At 37.7% G+C, this 20,521-nt stretch overlaps 1 protein-coding gene across 6 annotated transcripts in view; it reads right to left on the bottom strand.

Moving 5' to 3' along the window:
* The window catches only part of cobll1b (cordon-bleu WH2 repeat protein-like 1b), a 39,083-nt gene that overhangs the window by 15,509 nt on the left and 3,053 nt on the right, over positions 1-20,521 (bottom strand). For 3 of the 6 annotated variants that reach the window (XM_058392375.1, XM_058392374.1, XM_058392376.1), the window contains exon 3: positions 1,132-1,314. In XM_058392375.1, coding sequence (XP_058248358.1) covers positions 1,132-1,314 — 183 coding nt within the window. Of the gene's footprint in view, positions 1-1,131; positions 1,315-6,112; positions 6,434-7,170; positions 7,351-9,916; positions 10,194-20,521 lie in introns of those variants that run through there. The other 3 variants (XM_058392377.1, XM_058392378.1, XM_058392379.1) reach the window with 3 other exon arrangements.

The raw sequence follows: 20,521 nt of genomic DNA, 5'->3' as shown, positions 1-20,521 counted from the left end.
TATCTACTTAATAGGTGCCTTAATTATTTTTCCAATAAAAAAATAACTAAATAATATTACAATATGCTAAACTATAATAAACTCACAACATGTGAATAACAAGTAAGAACAAAATTGATTTACGAAAAATACTAGGATACAACACAAAACAAACCTGCTCTGTAACCTTGCTCTGGGTTTGACTGTGTGTTGTGAACATAATTGCGGCACAGCACATGGACGTTACTGTCTATAGAGGAGAATCACGGCTAAGGTTACTGCATACTTTAAGAAAATTTTCATTACTATGAGTAAAGTCCATTGAGAAAGAGACTTCTATCTTATTGCAACTTGTGTACACATACCTGAATGTGTAACATTGCAACAGAAAGCCTGCTGAACACTACAGCTTATTACCCTCTAGTGCGGTCTCTTTAAACCCAGAATGACAGTTTTGCTGTCACAGGATTCTTTGGCTATCAATAATAAGTTTTACTGCATATCACAGTAGTCAAAAACATTTTAGCAACTGTGTGTCCTTTAACCCAAAGGAGTAAGACGGTATTAGGTAAATAGTAATGGTATTAATATTTAAGTTAAGTTTAGTGTGTAAGGAATGCTTTACCTAATTATCGGTTTGTTTAAAAGGGCAGAAGTGATTGGTATAATTTTGCTGACTTAATCATTAATCAGAAAATGTTTATCAAAAATGTAAATAATGAGCAGGGAAAATCAGTATCACTCAAGATAGCAGATAAAAACACTTCTGTAACCACAGATATCTAAAACAGTACTAAAGGTCCTTGATGCACACTGACGAGCACCTGACTTATCACCTTAACTATGCTGCAGAAATTATCCCCTCATCCTCAGCGTCAGAGCATTTAAAGCTATATGGAAACAAGTAATGAGAACCTCAAGCAGAACTTAGGCAGCTTCACACCACTACTGCATCTCTTGACACGGGGCATTAAGCCTGTCACCATCTGATTACCCTGTCTGGGTTAAATTCTACCCTTGAGATCTTCACCTACCATATAGCACTAACAAAAGGTCTAAGCAGAAATCCTGTAGTTTCTCGTTTGTGTACATTTTGCACTTTGACAACAAAAATGATTCATGAACAAAACAATGACTGTAGGATTGACTCACCTTCCATGAACCATTGTGGTCTTCTCCACCCCTTCAGGCAGCACCACTGTCAGTAACAGCTCTTGCTCCAGTAAATTCTCCTTCTGCTCCATGGTAGTGTGTGTTACTGCAGGGACATTAGATGACATACTCAGACCATGCACCACCGCTGGAGGCAGGGGGGCCTTGTTTTTAGATGACCTCCTACAAAAGACAGAGAACATGTAATGTGATTTTGGCCAGAGATAAAGAGAGTATGGAGACACTGATCTGATTATTTTGATACACACTTCTTAAGCATTTCTTGTGTTTTGGCTAGCGGCACTGATTAAGTGTGTTTAAACTATTACGTCATATGGAACTAGACTTATGCAGAGGTCTGGCCTCTGTTAGTGTCCACTTCCAGCAAATGATAGTAATCAAGTATCAAGTCCTTGCCTGGACTCCACCACTGAGCTGTTATTTGGGGAAAACCGGGGTGTACATCAAACACAATATTTTCATCTTTAGATCATTCTGGATCCAGAAATACATAGTGATCTACTTTAATTAAGTGTAGTATTCCTATTTTCTAACTTCATTATACAAAGAAAGTGCTGCAAGGATGCATATTTTTCTAGGCCAACCTGGGAGTAAGAATCACCTTGGTTTAACCGACAAAAAGCCAATAGTATTTTTCCTCTGACTTTTGGATTGTTGCAGAAATAAGCTGTGACCAATAAAAGTGTATGATTTTTACAAATTTTGCACATCACCATAATCTTCACAAACGAGCACAGCTTTTATGAATTTTCAAGCCCAAATACAATCATCAGAAATAAAAAACTAAAGTTAGGCTATAAACAAACTCCACCACAGTCACATGAATTCAACATTGCCACCACTAAGCCTCTGGCAGCTCTTTCAAACTTCATTTAAAAACATTTGTGTGGATAAATCTGAATTAATGAAAAGTTGGAATAGTTTGCAAGAGTGTGAATATAAACACAACAAGGCTGAATGAGTTTGTCTGGCATGATGACAATTAATTTCCCCGACCTCTGCAGGCCAATTAGCTACTTGTTAGCAATTGGCTTTTGCAAGACGTGTAAAAGCTTTAAAAAAATCATGAGTAAGGTATTACAGAAAGATTTAATGTTGTAAAATAAATTAGGGAAATATCCTGAGTTTGTGTTAATCATAGACCTTATTTCAGACCATTCCCATTCAAAAACCCACTGACATCAGAACAATAAAACCGGATGTGCTAACTATTTCCAGGTTTTAGGACTCATTCCTGCAGAACTCTATACAGCTAAAAGCAGCTATTTACAGAATCCAAGCATCATACAAATAGAATACTAAATTATATAGAACAGAGGAGAGTCCATACATGAACTGATCAGGTTTTTGATGGCAATGCTAGACCTGTAAAATACAATTAAGCAAAGTGCTCATTATATCTCTAAACACATAATACTACATAGCACTTTTATGAGAATATGACGCATCAAACACCAACTCACAGATAGCATATAGGTCAGATGTGATTCATAGAATGGAGTGTTACAAAATACAATCATTCTTTATTGATCTGGTTAAGCTAAGCTCATCCCCTAATCTACTAATTAAATAATTAGTAAGTCTCTGTATTAGTAAGTCTTGCCAGTTGAGACAGCAGTAAAGGGTACTTTGTATGTTTCAGCAGGCCATGTGACTGACAACAGACCAATAATACAATTCCAGAAAACATAAATGTTGTTTATACATTGTTACACCTTGGTATACACAATAAACCCAAATCTCATCTCACAAATCTAGACTACTGTCTCTGTGGAGCTTTATGGTAACTGAAACAGAGCTGTTTGGGTTATCATGGAAAAAAGTCTAATCAGACTAAACTCTGTGTGAAATGGGCTGTAAGTGATCCTTTATTTAAGGCTCAAAGCAAACAGCTATTAAATGAAGCAGCCTGGATCCACTTTACACACAAGTCACAAGGCATTTGAATGAAGTGATTTATTCAGGGAGATGAAGGAGGAAAGGGGGAGGCAGCAGATGAAAGCACAACAAACAAGATCCACGCTAACCTCTTTAAGACCGTACAGATGAGAAAACCAGCCATTTTGCTGGATAGGACTATGATTTTTGCATGATTTTGTGATTTGACACAACACTGGATTACAGCACTCTGTGTGATATTGTAGTAATATTTAGATTAGAAGTTGAACATTTCAGGCGGCGGGGACCAGAAAAATTGATTGAAATGCCTCAGTCATCTAAACATGACAATTTTGCAGGACATGCAGCATTACAGACATAGCTCAAATCCCTCAGAACCATCTGCTGATCTGCTAGAGTGTACACTTAACTCCAGCACACTGTATATTATTTTAATGACAAGACTGTGACTTGATTTAGTGGATTCCCTGTAGAGTCCTTCACTGAGAAGTAAATATCCTCCTGCTGGGGACCGAAAGCTCCAGAACATGTATATGTTTAGGCTTCATGTTATCTTTAATTTGACTGAAGCTGAGAAAAGGAGTAAGCCAAAGCAAACACACAGTTGTTTTTGTAAGGGTAAATCAGCAGACCATTAGGCTTCAAATTGACCTTCAGAGAAGAAAGATCTGAAACAAGTATACTTGCTGTGTTCAAGCCACTGATACTCACAGTTCTGCACATCTGCTTCATTTCCACAGTACTATTTTTGGAAGTATACAAACACACAAAACGACACGGTAGATGTCTTTAACAGCTACCAAAATAACACTGTTTTGAATGCAAGAAGACTAACTGGTTTGACCTCTAATCTATGAGTTCCTATGAAATTCCCTTCATTTGTATGATATTCAAGCCCAATATTCCACTGCCGTTGAGTTTTCTATGTAATACAACTTCCTTATTCTCTAAATACTAAGACACACAGTTAGGTTTGTCCTCTTCGCCCACAGAAGCATTTAACTGATTCACATTTTCTCATGGAAATGTGTTACTGTGTTTTTGTGGTAAATGCCACTAATCAGACTTGCTCAATGCTGAAATTATACAAGCTTGAGGCATGCTAGCAATCTTAAAAATAGTGGCAATCACGATTCCACCAAGACTATGTCCAAACCCTTAAAGTTCAAACTTAACTTTGGTTACTCCTAACTTGGAGCAATAATCAAGGTTTAGATTTAAGTTCTATAAAGGAATAACATTTCTAAAAAAAAAAATTGGAAATAAATTACTCTTGGAATAAATCTAGTCTGCTATCAATTTAGCATATTTCCAGAAAATTATTATCTATATAAAGAGTTAAGTATAATGTAGTACAAAACTGACCATGCTCTCTGGGTGGGAGGGATGACATATTCTCTCTCTCCTGTCCATCACAGTGATAAGAGTCAGTTATGGGTGTCTATATGATAATGTATGCAGAAAAGGGCAGATATCACTTCTTTCTGAGTGTGTTATGCTGCCGTGTGGCACAGTATAAACAGAAGTTTGAAAAGCAGTGATTTGCTTGGCTAGCTTCAGTAAACCTGTCTTCACACTGACTAGTTGGTAGGTAGCTGTCTGTACAAACATCTTTGTTTTAGGTTTGAAGGTTGACATTTTATATAGAACTCTATAATATACTTAGAGATGACTTAAAAAGAATCTTGAATTAAGGGTATACTTAAAGTGGGACCTACACTGTTGTTAATTTAAAGCTTTAAATAATTTCAGCAGTAGCTCCTGTTCAATGTGATTCGTCCTTCTTTGTGGTATGCCCACATTAACTTGTGTGATATCAATACACCACAAAGATTTGCTGTCCTGATCACAAATGTGCCAGTGAGATGTGCACCTACAATTTGTCCTCTTTCGAACTCTGATATGTCTCCCGTTATGTTGTGTGGTTTTCAATATTTTATGTAGCGCTGTGCTACTGCTCTGCTAATTCAACCTTCATACTCTGCTCTTAATTATGGAATGTGAAATGAGTGAAGATGAACCCAGTGAAGCCACCAGGCTGGGAAACCTTGAACACTGTATTTAGTCCTTAGCTCTTTGTTGTTTTATGTAGCTTTATGTTGTTTTATGTAGCACCATGGTCCTGGAGAAACGTTTCATTTCACTGTGTACTGCATCAGCTATAAATGGTTGAACTGACAATAAAAGCTTCTTGACTTGACTTGCCAGTGTTTTAGTTTCATTATGCAACCCCTGTGTGAATGTATAGGGGCCCACTATGGCTTGGTGGTTAGCATGTTTGCTTCACACCTCCAAAGATGAGGGTTTGATTCCCACCTCTGCTGTGTGTGTGTGGAGTATGTATGTTCTCCCAGTGTCTCAGGGGTTTCCTCCAGGTACTCTGGTTTCCTCCCCTAGTCCAAAGACATGCACTGACGGAACTGAGTTGGCATGTCAGATCTCTGGTAGTGGAAACAAGTTAGGAAGAGTGCTAGCACTAGAAAAGCATGTAGGAAAATTTCCACAATGCTTTTGTTTTTACACAAGTCATTTTGTGGTTTGTTTGTATATTTTGTACATATTTGTAGTGGAATAGTACACACGTAAACCAGCAAAATTAGGTAAGGCTGTGGTTTGTGTGCACTTTATTGCTGTGGGTCTCTCCCAGCTAATTTAAAAAGCTATACCGATATATAGAGCATGAGCATACCACATCTGTTTAAACAGAACGGTTAAAAAGGAGCTTTTTATACCTCCTAATATCACACTGTGGCAGGAGACATATTAGCCATTTAGGGTTGTAAGTTTTCCAGCAAGATTACATATACATGTTTATGCATTTATAATTATAATTATGATATTTTTATAATTATTAAATGTGAAATCATTGTCTTGTGCTGAATGTAAATGAATATAATAAAAAATAATGACGCAAAAACACAGCATGCCATATAACACTACTATAGAGAACATGACTATCTCAATCATAGTGCAGACACTCTGCTAATTCTCACTCCTTTCAGTGTCTAAAAAAAATATTCAGCATTACAAGATATATATATATATATATATATAACCTTACCTTTTTCAAACCTAATTAAAAACAGCCAAAGTTAGAAGTGACTCTTCAGTTTCTTTGATTGAGGTAAAGCAGGTAGCTGATGGTTCATTCTGTCTGGCAAAGTGTAACACCTCATGAAACTTAGTTCGGCCCATAACATCTTCAAACACTTCTAGAACTGCACTACTGAGAATATCCTGAGTGAGCAGAGCACTGGCACCAATCTCAAAGCCCTGCAGTGAGTGGTAAAGGCGGCTGAGAGAAATACAGACAGCAAACTCAGGAACTTCAGGGGCCATCTTACAGACACACTGCCTGAGGACGGTTTACAGTATTATGGCAGCTTGGACTCATCCAACCTACAACCTGTTTATCAAGCTACTGTCTGGAAGGCACTTCCCAAGCTTACGGTTACATCAACAGGCTGAGCAACAATTTTCGTTTGCAGGCTACCAGACTACTAAATAATTATATGTCAATTTTAGCATGTTAAATATCACCTTAAGCACAATACTCAATTTGCTCAATTTATAGGACATTAGACACAACAACTATATTACTTTATACTCTGCTCCTTTTAAAACTATACATACTCAGATATCTTCTGTCGTTTTTTAAACAAATATTGCATCCAATCGCATTTCAGTATCATACCCTATTAATTCTATTTGTATTTATTGAAATTATTAACATCACTTCTCTTAAAGAAAGGTTGTGTGTGACTTTTCTGTTGTATCTGTGCTGTAGCAAGTTTACATAGCCTAACAACAAGCATTTCGATGTACAACTGACAAGTAAAATGACTTTGACTTGGATTTCTACTCTACTTAATATAGTCCAGCCCATCTCGAATCAGACAGAGGAACAATGGCAGAAACCTCAGCTGGAAGAAAACCCAGTACTGTTCTATGTATGCAGTAAGCAGTCAAGTGACCACAGAAGCAGGAGCTAAGGATAAGAAGTTAAATAATTGTATTAATTTCATTTTGATTTAAGTTATTTACCAAATAACAATCATCTGAAATATTATCTAAATATATTTCTCAGCAAATAATAATTCAGAAAAGAGGTTACAATACCGTAATCTCTGAGGTCTATTGACTGGACACAAGCAAGTGTAGATAGACACGTTCTCAAACACAGGTTCACATAGAGAAGTTTCAAAGTCCAAAGATATTACAAATCATCACCCTCTTCATTGCAAAACTGGCATTAAACTATAATGAAGTACTCTATTCTTTTAAATTCTATGGAAAGCTCATCACCCTCCCACACACACTCTCTCACACATACACAGCTAGCACCATTAATAAACATTAATCAGCTGTCATAGGCAGAGGTAATTGCGCTCATGTGAGCTAAAGGGACGCTATGAACTGATGAAAAGTGATTGAGACTTTGGATGCTGAATGTTTACTTTGAAAAATACCTCTGAAAGACATATAAGCTTCCTGGTAGTGTTTGGTAAATGAGTTTCAGTTTGTTTGGTAAAAGAGCTCTGTTTACCCCTCTGGCTTTAATATTCAGACAGGCATGTAAGTGCAGTACACATGTGATGCGGTGCCTCACACAAAGCCCTATTTGCACACAGTGGCATTGTGCTTTTTCAACACCTGACATGTTCCAGCCTGACCTGCCAGAGGCCTCCTCCTGCTCCAACCCGCTAACACAGAGATCTGATCGCTGCTTCAACGGCACACCTATTTTAACAGCTATCCTAACCGAAAATTGGCATTAACCCCATACTGGAAAAAAAAACACTCCACTGTAACAAATTATTTTCTCACACTTTTTCCCCAGTAGATGAATCTACATTGAAATAGATTTGACGAGCAATTGTACATCTGAAACTAATAGATTACACAATCAGGTTGCTGACATTTCCCTCTGCCCAGGAGTGTTAGAGTATTTAATGGCGTTCACAGACTGTACCAGTGCCAGCTCAGCATGTCGCTCAGTGCCATAGGAACATATGGGAACAGATGTTCGGTGGGCATTCGGCCTGCTTTTTTTGCAGGAACACCTGGTGCCGGGAGAAGTATGCAGCACAGCTGCAGATGGTTTGCATGCCCTTAAAAGAAGGGCTCAAGCGCCCAGACAGCAAGAAAGCACATGCCGTTCAGATATCAATAAACTACTCAAAGAAGTACTGATTCTAAAGTTTGCTGATTCTTCTCATGCACAGCTCTAATGAACTAGAGGATATTACTGAATTCCTCCTAGAATACTGCTGAACAAACAAATTGGACAATTATTCCTTTATTAGAACCAATAAACAATTAAAGTCTGTGAACTGAAATTGCACTTGAACAGGAGTTTACCAATAAATGAATAATTTTGCAGGATGAAAAACATTTTACACATTGACTCATAAATAATATAAACAAGCTGTGAAGTGCTAACGAATTCCTCTGAGAGAGGGGGACAGGTTCAATCTCAGGTCAGAGATTATAGAGTTATGCTATATAGGGCTGTGTGATATTTGCATAGCAAATATCATGTGACGAGGCAGAAATTCACTGTAGAGCATAGCCATCAAGAAGACTAGATAATAACCTACATGAACAGTACTTCGGTTCTGTGCAGAATGCCGTGTAGAATGCACACCCTTGACTATTTGTCGGAGTTCTCCTGTGCTACTGTTTCTGAATTTGTATCTGCAGTAGCCTCTGCTAAATGCCCTTGAATGGTTGGAATAATACATGAAGATTATCATGTTTCCACTAGTCCTTAAAATCACTGATAATGGTTCATTAATTCATCAGGAATGGGAAAAAAAGTACATTACATTTATCAGGTTCAATTACTACCTTTATTCATCAAGTGAAGTATGCAACCAGTTAGACTGATCTGAATTTAGCCACTAGCCATGCATAACAGGGCAACCTGCCCATTTCCAGCAGCATTAACAAAGTGGCTGAAGACTGGAGGAGGCTGAGGAGTGACTACCATGCGCCTGATTAATGTTTTTATTACTTACTCAGCAAAAATGAGTTGGCTTTTCAAGCTCTATGTAAATACACATTATTTTAAATGCCTGAAATCAAGACCAGTATATTGAGGTAGCACAAGGTATCTGAGGTCACATGTTGAAAGGAGACAGAGACAAATGCTGAATGGATTCCATACATTCCACTTCTCATTATTACAGCTTGAATATACTGAATACTGTTAGAATTCAGAAATGAATACCGTTACATCATGTCCCAATGTAAAGACACGTTATAAACACAACAACTCAAATACAAAGGGTATGCATTTTTTCAAAGAATATATGTGTCTAGACGATAAATAACAAAGCCATCTGAGTTACTGCTAGTTTGTAACTTAGCCAAGGTCGTGACCATGAACTGGTGCAATACTCTGGGCTAAAGGCTGTAAAACAGCTGGCTGTTGCAGTGCCTCTGTAAAGTGTGTAACCCACTGCTCCACTGAGGAAAGGTGGGTTTATATACAGAGCTCTGAACAATGCACCAAAACTGTCCTGTCCTGCTACCTACCGGACTACACCCAGAGTATTTTAGGAACAGTGCACAACAATCCATTGGGAATTTATTGGGACACATTCTATTCCATATAAAAGAAACGAAATAAAATACCTCGCTAAACTTTTTTAAAGATTGACATATTTTATTCTGTATGACTTCAGACATGTACAAAAATTAATCTGCATACTAATATAATAGTCAAGCCTTGCAAAGTAGCTTTAATGAGCAAAATAGATAGTAGTGTTAAATGCTGCCTAATACACTATTACCAAACCAAAACAAACCCAGAAACCATATTATCTTTGCACAATTTTCCCCCCATTCATTCCTTTCTTACCTCCTGATCCACTGGATTAGATTCTCCTGTTTACAAAGCTGTCATAGTCCACAATCCAGATAGAAGGTCATACAGAGTCAGCTTCAAACTGCCTGTACACACCGAACTACCTTAATGCCACGCCTTTGCTCATGACATCAGAAAGCTTGGCTTCGCATACCTCTCTCACTCCAGCCAGCTGTCATCGAGAGCTCCTCCACTGCTGTAGAGCCGTGTGCATGTGTGTGAGAATGTGTGGACGAGTAGCTGATCCTGCTAGTGCAGACACAGACAACTGTAAGCAGACTAGTAATCAGCTTTGACTCTGTGGAAGGTGGATAACTGACTGTGGTGTGACTCTCCAAGCATTAACACCCTTATATCTGTTACTGGGTCTGAAACTATGAGGCAGGACTTGCACTAATTCAATCATGCTTTATCTTTATCAGTTTTACCTAAGCGTGGGCATGTGCGTTCTTGCAGCTGACATTTACACAATACCCCTCTTTCCTCAAATGCAGTTGATCAGCCAAGACATGTTTGGTTTCTGAAGTCTGCTTTTTTTCACTTTGCACTGAAGCTACAAGGCTGGGAAATGTTAACAAGTACGGGAAATTATTGCTAGCAATTTAGTACTGTGAAAATTGTAGGTCTAAACTGTAAGTCATTCACTTCTAACCACGTCAAGTTGTTCTCAATGTCCAATAGGACCGAGTAATCTCAAATAAACTAAAAGGACCTAACAGACTAGAGGGTACATGGTAAAATTGTTCATTACAAATCAGAAGCTTTACTAAGATGGCTTTCAGGAAAAGGCTAAAATCTCTATTAAAAAAACCCTTTTTGAAGAAAATGATTAATAACGTCTCAACAGTTATACGACTACACAATAGAAACCGACATAGTATCAATAATTTATTTTAATTGACACTGTATGTGTGTTTTGCATTGTCTGTTCTAATCTGTTTTTCATCTATTGGTACTGAACTGATTATTTCATGAAAACAGTTGTTCACAACAAAAAAGTTCAGTGTTGAAACAGTGTATTCATGCTGTGTGAATATGTTGTCTTTATCGTAATCAAACCTGAGACAGGCGAAGTAGAAACTTGCTTCTTTCTAAACACAGAACTCTAACCACAGCTCAGAGTTGTAAAGTGACTAATGTGACACCTATACCTTGTTTGATGGAATAATACAGAAATATTCTGAAAATAATTACAAAATATCAAGGATGAACTTCAGATAACCCCACAAAAGGAATATGTAATAAAGCTAACGTGTGAATTTTAATTTTATCCAGCGGAACTGAAAAGCTGCTGTCTTCATGGCACTGCAACAGCATGATGTATGTACTCACATTCCTGTACAGGCATGTCGTGCCCCAGTGGTGTAATTAAATCATGTGACAAAAAGCTGAATTTACCAAGCCTGTGCGTTTGAAGTGCAAAGTTAACCTAACAAACCTGTGAAAAAAAGAAAGCTTGGTGTCTGTAACAATAGCTCATCAGCAACTACAACTGCTGATTAGATTCACTTCTGTCAGTATCAATGGCTGATTTAGTGATTATCACTTACAAAAGCTTTCCAGCATATGTGCCAAATAGTCATTGTAATCAGCTATTGTTCTTTGAATACAGTTACAGATACAGCTGTTATGGTTGGTCACGCATGGAAAAAAAAATACTTTCTTTTGTGCATAATCTCATCTGCATACTGTAGATCTGTTCATTTTAAGAGCTGCCACTGTAATCATTAAGACATTCGTATACTTACCCCAGGACACTTGTTCACAATATGACACTAAACATCTTTTCAACACACTCGATTTTGTGTCTTCACTTTTCCACAACCGCATGATTTATCATTCCACTATCTGCTGTCACCCAGAGAGGATAGGTTCCCACTTGTGCCTGCTTTTTCTCAAAGTGTCTTCCTCATGTTGTTTCAGAGAGTTTTTATGTGCCTCTGGCTTGCTCATTAATGATCTAAATCTACATCTGGATTTCTGTAAAGCTGCTTTTTTTTGTAATATCTAATGATAGATGTGTTTTACAAAAATAGTGAATAGTTTTCGTTTTATACATATATACACGTGTGTGTGTTTGTTAAAAGAACCAGTGTTTGTGTAAAATACTTTGCAAAAATAAAAAGCTGTTTTGTACGAGTGTTACACAAAGTTATAAATAAACAGGACTCACAGGATTTCCAGAGTCAAAAATCCACAATTCTGACATCAATACCAGTATCAAGCACAGTAACATAATAACCCAGGCCCATTATCTTGTGTAATTATAGAATACATATTATATATATTATTAAAAAATGTCAACATGGTGTCAGGATCTAGTTCATTCTGTTAATCTTTAATAGACTCTTATTTTTAGGTTTTGATGGATCTGGAGCTTATCCCAGGAACACTAGGTGCAGGAGAACAAGGTTGCTACTTCATCATAAACACACACACACACATATACACACACACACCAGAGGAACCCCAAAGGGACCAAAGCAACCTGACAAACCACTATTTCTGGTACAAATCCTTATTTATTTAGTTATTAAGATAATATAGTGCAAAATTCTCTTAGTAACCTCTTGGTTTGTTGTTCAGAATATCATTTTCATGATGGTTCCAAGCATGCTCAAGTGAACACCTATATTTGTGATGTATTCAGGATGACAAGATGACGCTGGGACAGCTCAGGAAAGAGCACTGAGCTGAACTAAGCCAAGCCAGGCCAGCTGTAGCTCTTTAAACCTGTAGACAGATGGGCTGCTGACACATTGATCATGAAAGCAATCAGGCAGAGAGAAACTGTGAGAGAGTATAAACAGCCAGTCGCATCATCTTCAGTCTCACTCAGATGCTGTTACTATTTGTTATATATTTTACACTGAACTTGTTGCACTTATATAAAACTGAAAGTCTTCAGAGTTTGGCCAAATGAGCTAATGTCTGAGCTAGTCAGCAACACCCACTCTACTTTATTCCATATACTGCAAACAAGGAAAGTCAGCAATGGAAAGTTACAGCCAAATCAGCATACTGTAGCTTTCATCAAACAATCAGTCAACACTGGGATTTACTTTATATCTGAGGACGGCTACAGTCAGAGGACATTTTGCACTTTGCTGTAGCCTCATTTTCTTTTCTCTCTCATAAATAGATAGATTCATAGTTTAATGAAAAATATCATATATTATAGGTTTGCGTCTTATAGACTGAAATATAGACCTTGGTTTTCTCAGGTGCATTTTAATTTCTTTTGTCATGGATTTTGACAAAAATCAGTAAATGCATGTAAATTCTGACTGCTGTAATAAGAACAATACAAGAACGGGACAAACACCAGCAAAATAATCAATTAACAAAAAAAGAGGAGGGAGAGGCCCAAAAAAATTCTTATCCTCTTAACACTCTTATCCTTTAAGAGGAGATTACACCCGCATGTTCAAACATGACCCATAATCTCACTGGAGTTTACACAAAAAATAACTCTCAGGCTATTTAATGTACTTCAGAAAGCAGGCTATTTGGACTTCTGAATCATTGTTTGCAGTGTGGAAAGTTTTATTCAGCAAGCTGCATAGAGATCGGCAAAGCATAAAGGCAGGAAGGGGTGACCTTGAGATCACAGCGGTGGCTCTCTTATACATTGAGTGTGTGTAAAGCACAGCTACATGGTGAGACGGGTCTTTTTGTTGTTCAGTAGTTTCCATCCCCCTTGCCCCAGTCTGCACGACAATGTTGATCTCGCCAGTTTTCCTGTCTCTTTTGGAAAATAGGGGCAATGTTAAAAAAAACAAAAAAAAACACACACTGTTGCTGAAACGTTCTTTTTAGCAAAGCTGCATTCAAGGTGTGATGGCCATAAATTAAGGCATCATACTTTTTAGCATTGCAAAACATGGCTGCATGTTAAAACAAACGCAATCCTCAGTGCTTTTAAATAAAGTTTTGGCTTTCATGAGAGCCAGAAAAGTGTCAGATGCTATTCAGTGATTTGAGTGTAAAATAGGTATGTTCTGAGCCCTCCAGAAGTATTGTTATAAGGCAGGATATTTGATGGGAAGTAAGGCAGCAGAAGAGTGTGTGTAATGAAGACAGAGAACGAGAGACATTCCCAGTGGAAAGTCAAAGCCCAGAGCCAGGGACACAGCTGGTAATATTGTAAGAGAGGTCACTAACAGTAAACAGAGGCTTCTTCGGGAAGGTCTGGGAAGACCATTACTCCAACAACAGTGTGTGTATGTGTGTGTGTGTTTAGGGGTAGAGAGACAGACAGAGAGAGAGAAAGAGAGAGAGTGTCATCCTGTACGTGAAACCACTATGTCCTCTGTGTATCCCCTTTATTTGAACCAAAACAAAATGTTTTTTTTTTCCCACACTGCACCCCTCTGCTGCCCCTAAAACCCCACTAGCACTTTCTCACTTGTTCACAGCGGAAGATATCGATCTTACGGAGATTACAAAATGCACACGCTTACATATAGCTATCCCTATAACAGCAGTGTGATATACATCAGTCCATTCCAGCCAGTAAATAGCGCAACAAAAAATGGTGCAATGAGGGCAAAGATCTAAGGCTGGTACAATTTTGAAAGCAATACCTTTGAAATGCTATTTAAATGCTAAAATAGAGTTCACTGAAAGAGCGAGTTGTGTTAAGTGGAGAAATTGACATCCTTGATCCCCATTTAGTCATGTTAGAATTCACTTTACACAAGTGCAGTCAGAGGACTTTATACTCTGAATGTGAAACTGATAAAATCATGTGTTTCACATCTCCCACAGCGTAAGTACTAAATTATATCTTTAATTTTTTGGGTATGAATGCAACATGAAACATTAACATTGTTTCTCCAGAGAGCTCTGTTCATGATCATGTTCATTTTAATGGGGGGTTCAATGAATTGACTCGTATCCGGCAAAGGTCAAAAAAAGGTCTCTCCCTGATGGACGACCACCCTGTCATTCACCCGTGGGTTCTCCTGGGCCCAATACATCCTGAACACAAAGTTCCCAGCACATACACAGACACAGATACAAGCCAAAGCCAGCTGAACTCTCTCTCTCTCTCTCACACACACACACACACACACAAACACACACATATGTGAACCAAATCTCTCTGGATACTGGTTGGAGTATCTGACAAGGCTTTAGATAAAGAAGCTGCCAGGAACTTGAATAGAATGTACTGTTTACAAGATAAGCCAGTGACAATTAGGAGTTTTGAGAGCTACACTAAAAAAGTACACCAACAAATATATGCCTTAATACAGCTGTGTGTCAGTTACTAAGGTGTGTGCACATGTGGAAATAAAGCTATGTAAGTAAAAAAGTATGTGAGTAAGGCAACATTTACATAGATGCAGAAAAACGGCATTTGCGTCTAGAGGCATAATTATGGCCATTACACAGCATCCTTTCTTCAAAGACAAAGGTGCATTGTCTGTGAAGAAATATGTGCCAGAGGAACACAGCTAGTAGCAGATCACATGCTTAGTGGCTTCAAATAAAAACACACAGCAGACAAAAATTCCACCCTTGACTAAGACTTAGCAGTTTATACCAAAATGCTGAATAAATGTACTAGAATCAAACAAGAACATTTATTTTTGGTCCTATATAGAGTTTAGAATAGATAGATAGATAGATAGATAGATAGATAGATAGATAGATAGATAGATAGATAGATAGATAGATAGATAGATAGATAGATAGATAGATAGATAGATAGATAGATAGACATACAAAAATGCTTTGAAATCTCTATGAATGAATACATCACCACTGGTTCACTAGTTTACAGACTAAAACTCTGTTTCCTACATTCATTCATGTTCCCAGTTTTCTCTCACTTCCCAAAGCATGCAGGTAGGTCAACTGTGTACTTTAAAATTGCCCCTAGTTGTGAGTGTGTGTGTGTGTGTGCACTGCCCTCTGATGGAATGACCTCCCATTTAGGGTGTATTCCCAGCTCATGCCCAGTGTTCCCAATACAGGCTCTAGATCCACCGCAGCCTTTAAAAGTTAGAAGTAATTGGTTGGTTTAATATATACACTATTTGCATATTCCATATAATTTTTCCAAATGGTCCTGTATTTTTCTACACATTAAATAAAACCATATTTATAGGTTTTTATAATCTTTATAATGTGACACTACTATTTCACTGGTATGCTTTAAGCAAAAGCAAATATTGCTTTTATATATACAGTATACACTCACCGTCCAATTTAATAGGATCACCTGTACACCTGCTCATTTTAATCAGTTATCCAATCAGTCACATAAAAGCAGCACAGTGCATTAATTCAGCGTTAACTATAAAGACTGTAGTGTGTGAAATTCCTAGATCAGTAGTTTCTAAAATGCTTAAACCAACCATGACATAGTTGTTAGTGCCACGGTTAGTTTAAGTATTTTAGAAACTACTGATCTGGGAATTAATTTTACAGACATAACACTATTCTGATGTCAGATGTAAACATTAAGTGAAGCCCTTGACCTATATCTGCATGGCATGTGTTGTGCTGATGCCATGTGAATGTATACTGCCTTGTGCATTGTGAACATGTTTTGTTATCTCTTATTATACTGACACACTACTGTCTAAAATTTGCTTAAAAAGCAACTGTATTTGCATTGTAATGTCGAAGAATACTGTGGTAGTGTATACTATTCATATCTGAGTCCTCACTATAACCTTTTTTCTTTCCAAGCTCTTGTACTGTAGACACACCAAACATGCTTTGTTGATGCATCATTTCATGTCTGCATTGTGTGTGTGCGTGTGTGTGTGTGTGTTTTAATGGGAGTGTATAATTGTGGAAGCATTAAGTCCTTGTCAGAATTGGGCCTTCATGTGTTGAGAGGAATTGTGTGGCCAGGCTTGTTTGTGTGTGTGTGTGTGTGTATTTGCTTCTACAGATACACAACAGAGATAAATCACGGGCTCTGGTAGTGCTGCCAAAAACCACACGTCACACATAAGGAATTCACACACATGCTGAAATCACACATGGCATCTTCAAGAATGTAGTTATTAGTTTTGTCTTTCTCTGAACCCCTATAATTTCCATCCAGACCATGTGCAACACTCTTTAGCTTTATGTTCATTATCTGCGTCCAACAGAGAAACAAAAACAGCCCAGTCTGTACTAATGTAACCTAATTTTCTCCCAAAATACAACCATCTACCCCTCCAATAAGCCTGTAGTTATCTCCCAAAATCTTCCCATTTAGTTTAATTAGCATTTGATGCACATGTTTTCTTCTAAAGCCAAAATAATTCAACATCAAGCCTTGTAGTCCAGTTCAGATTGCACAACGTATAAAACAGAATGAGTCTCTACACCTTGAGCAGGACAGAAGGGTACACGTGTGCTTACACTCTCCTTTAGGGTCCATTAGGGTCTATGGAAATGTTTTCCTTTAGACATCAGCAAAACAGTACCAGACCTAGTGGTGTTAAATGGGGCTATTGAGAGAGAGGGACGGGAGGGGAAAGTGTATGTGCATGTCTGTGTGGTATGTGGAGGAGTCATGACATATGGAATGTAGTGTAGATGTATGGCACGTGCAGACAGAGTGAGCATTATAAGGAACTCTAGGGGAGTTTTATTTATGTGCATCACCGTAACTTGTGATAGCATATTAAACATATATTTCATGATCTGGAATAAATTTTATATATAGTCACAATTATTTTAGAATACACTAAAGACCTAAAGGCAGGGAAAAAAACAAACGTATCTGAAAATACGCAACTACCATAAATGTTTATCTTACCTGTGGATCGAAATGTGTAGGCACCTCAAAATCTGATTCGGTAGGTAGCATTATAATACTATTTTACAATTCTAATCATAATACTGGACAAAAAATGAAATATGTGAATTTAAGGAAAAAATATTATGTATAATTTGCATAAAAATATTATTAGGATATTGAGAAGCAACAGGTATTTTGTTATTTGATGGGAACTATAAATATAGTATTACATTTATGCATTTATTAATACATGTATGGTGAAATGGTAATTTGGCTGCTGCAAAACACTAGTCTCATTGGTTTCATTCTCAGCTCAGGTGTTTTATCAATTTTATTCAGGGGCTTTTAGAATACATACCCAATTCATGTTGGATGTGCTAAAATGAATACGTTATTCAATTCAATCACACAGTAGCGATGTACACACCATTGGATGACTAACCATGTGTTGTATAGTTCTATTCTGCATACAGAACAAACAGGGGCGTAAGCTACAGAAAAACAATTGATGCTAGATTGTAAAACTTTCCATTTCATGTCCATTCATCACCACAAATAGAGGTTATTTTCCTGTGTTTTAGAGTTCATTTGTTCTCATTAGAAATAAGTAACGTTGATTTTTTATTACTATTTTTTCTAAAAGCAAATGCCTAAGCACAGCTGTGCAAAATCTCTCAAAAGTAAATTACAGAGGTGCCAACATTGCTAACAAAATCCGACCAGACAGAGAGAAAAAACTGAAATTTACCACAAAAATCCTATGTTTTCTGGGGACTAAGTAACAGGAGACAATGGCAAGGCAAAAGTCCAGTCTATGGAGACCACATTCCCACCCACATATGGAAAGACGGAGTAAAGCAAAAATGTCCTGTAAAGCCAGGTTTACTGGTTGACTTTTAACATAATTTTGTTGTCACTGAAAAAAAATCATGCATTATAAAATAATTCTTTGGTCATAAATTGATATCAACAGTCTTAGAATGCATATTGTGGTGGCCAGCCAAAGACAGCTGACAGTTCTGGCAGTGTTAGAAATCTCTTTATTAAAATCACAGAGAGGGGCCATTGCTACAACAATCGTTTAAAAGCCACCAACAGGACGACTGTTTAAAAGCACTGACGCAAATCTTATGAAACAGATACAACTATGTTAGTGGTAATGAGCCAAGTCATGCTGACTGATGACATAAGCAGCACATAGTTATTGTCTTTAATCATCATCTTGTACCTTTGCAGTGAACAAATTTATTTACAAAGTCTGATCACTGTTTTATCTGAAAAAGCAGAAGAAAGTAGGTTTTCAGCTGCCTTCCCTATCACTATTAAAAATCCTTAAAATCATAGATGTAGGCACATCTTGTTGGCACTTGGGAACTCAAGTGGTTAAGGTTCTGGGTTATTAATCAGAAGGTTGGGATTCAAGACCCTGCTCCGCCAAGCTGCCGCTGCTGGGCCCTTGAGCAAGATCCATAACCATCACTGCTCCAGGGGTGCTGTATTATAGCTGCCCCTGCTCTCTGACCCCAACTTCCTAAGCTGGGTTATGCAAAAAAAAAGAATTCCACTCTGCTGTAGTGTATGTGTGGCAACAACAAAATTATAATGCATATAGGAATTGATTATTTATTCATATCCACTGTTACCTCATATTTACCACTTCATATTCACAGTAATTATAATAGCTATTATTATTGTTATTGATGAATTAGAGCATGTGAAGCGAACAACTAGTGGGGAAAAGTGCAAAAAATGTGAAAAATGAAAACATCAGCCAGAATTCGCAGTAATCCAATGCCCAGTGCAGTGATTCACAAATAACTGTGTCCATGGTAATCTTTTGGTTCTGAGTAAAAAGAATAAATGACATCATAGGTGAACAATAACCCACACTTTTGGCTTTCTCATCGGCAAATTCCAAGACCAGCTGTCGAGATGAAGAGCGTGCCAACTCCAGCAGTGCAAAATACATTTCATTTACCCAGACTCCTCTCCAACACCTGATGTTTCACACAATGGACTTCTATTAGTTATGGCAGAGTAGTTAATCTGTCTTAATTTTAAAAAATCTAGTCATCAAACACCATTGCCCTGGAAGCAGCACTGCCAGGAGTGTATGTGGGGTAGTGCAGCACAGACACAGTTGAGTGACTAAGGCCTGTTTGGATTTCCACATAATTTTCTCCACACAGTTTCACCACAGTCAGCACTGGGTAGCAGATCTAGCGGCACCAAAGTTCTGAACCCATATTACACAATCATCTCCCTACAATTAGGGTTCAGGTTGTATTACAAAACCCCCTACTCCCACTAGAAATCCCCTGACAATGAATGTCAGATTTTTCCAGAAGCAGATTCTTCTATAGCCTCTCATAAAAGAACACTAGAAAAACACTTGAATTCTTTACCTCACTTGAATTACACTGGACTAACAATGATAGAGAGGTACATATAGAGAAGGACAGACAAAGCATAAGAGGACAGGTGGCCCTAAAAGGATGACCAGTGTCTGACATCAGATATCATCAACAATTTATATGCCAAATAGCAAGACTAAAATAGCATATCTAGTATTTCTGGATAAACTTCATGAAGAGAGTGACAGGTGTTTAAAAGCCACTCCTACAGAAAACGCTTCCAGCTATTGGAGTGTTGACAACATTTTCAGCATGCTGAACCTGAGTACTAATTCCAAACGTATTGTCTTGTATTTATGACGACAAACACTGAACTATTCAGCCAACGCTCACTCTATGTTTCTGAACTTTTATTTTTTTTATATAGCTAACGCTTCCTGCAGCTCAGTGGTATTATCTGTCTTATGTGATTCGCCTGAATAAACAAGC

Source organism: Hemibagrus wyckioides, linkage group LG06 (genome assembly GCF_019097595.1).
Source record: "Hemibagrus wyckioides isolate EC202008001 linkage group LG06, SWU_Hwy_1.0, whole genome shotgun sequence".
NCBI lineage: Eukaryota > Metazoa > Chordata > Actinopteri > Siluriformes > Bagridae > Hemibagrus > Hemibagrus wyckioides.
This window is presented reverse-complemented; position numbering and strand designations above follow the sequence as displayed.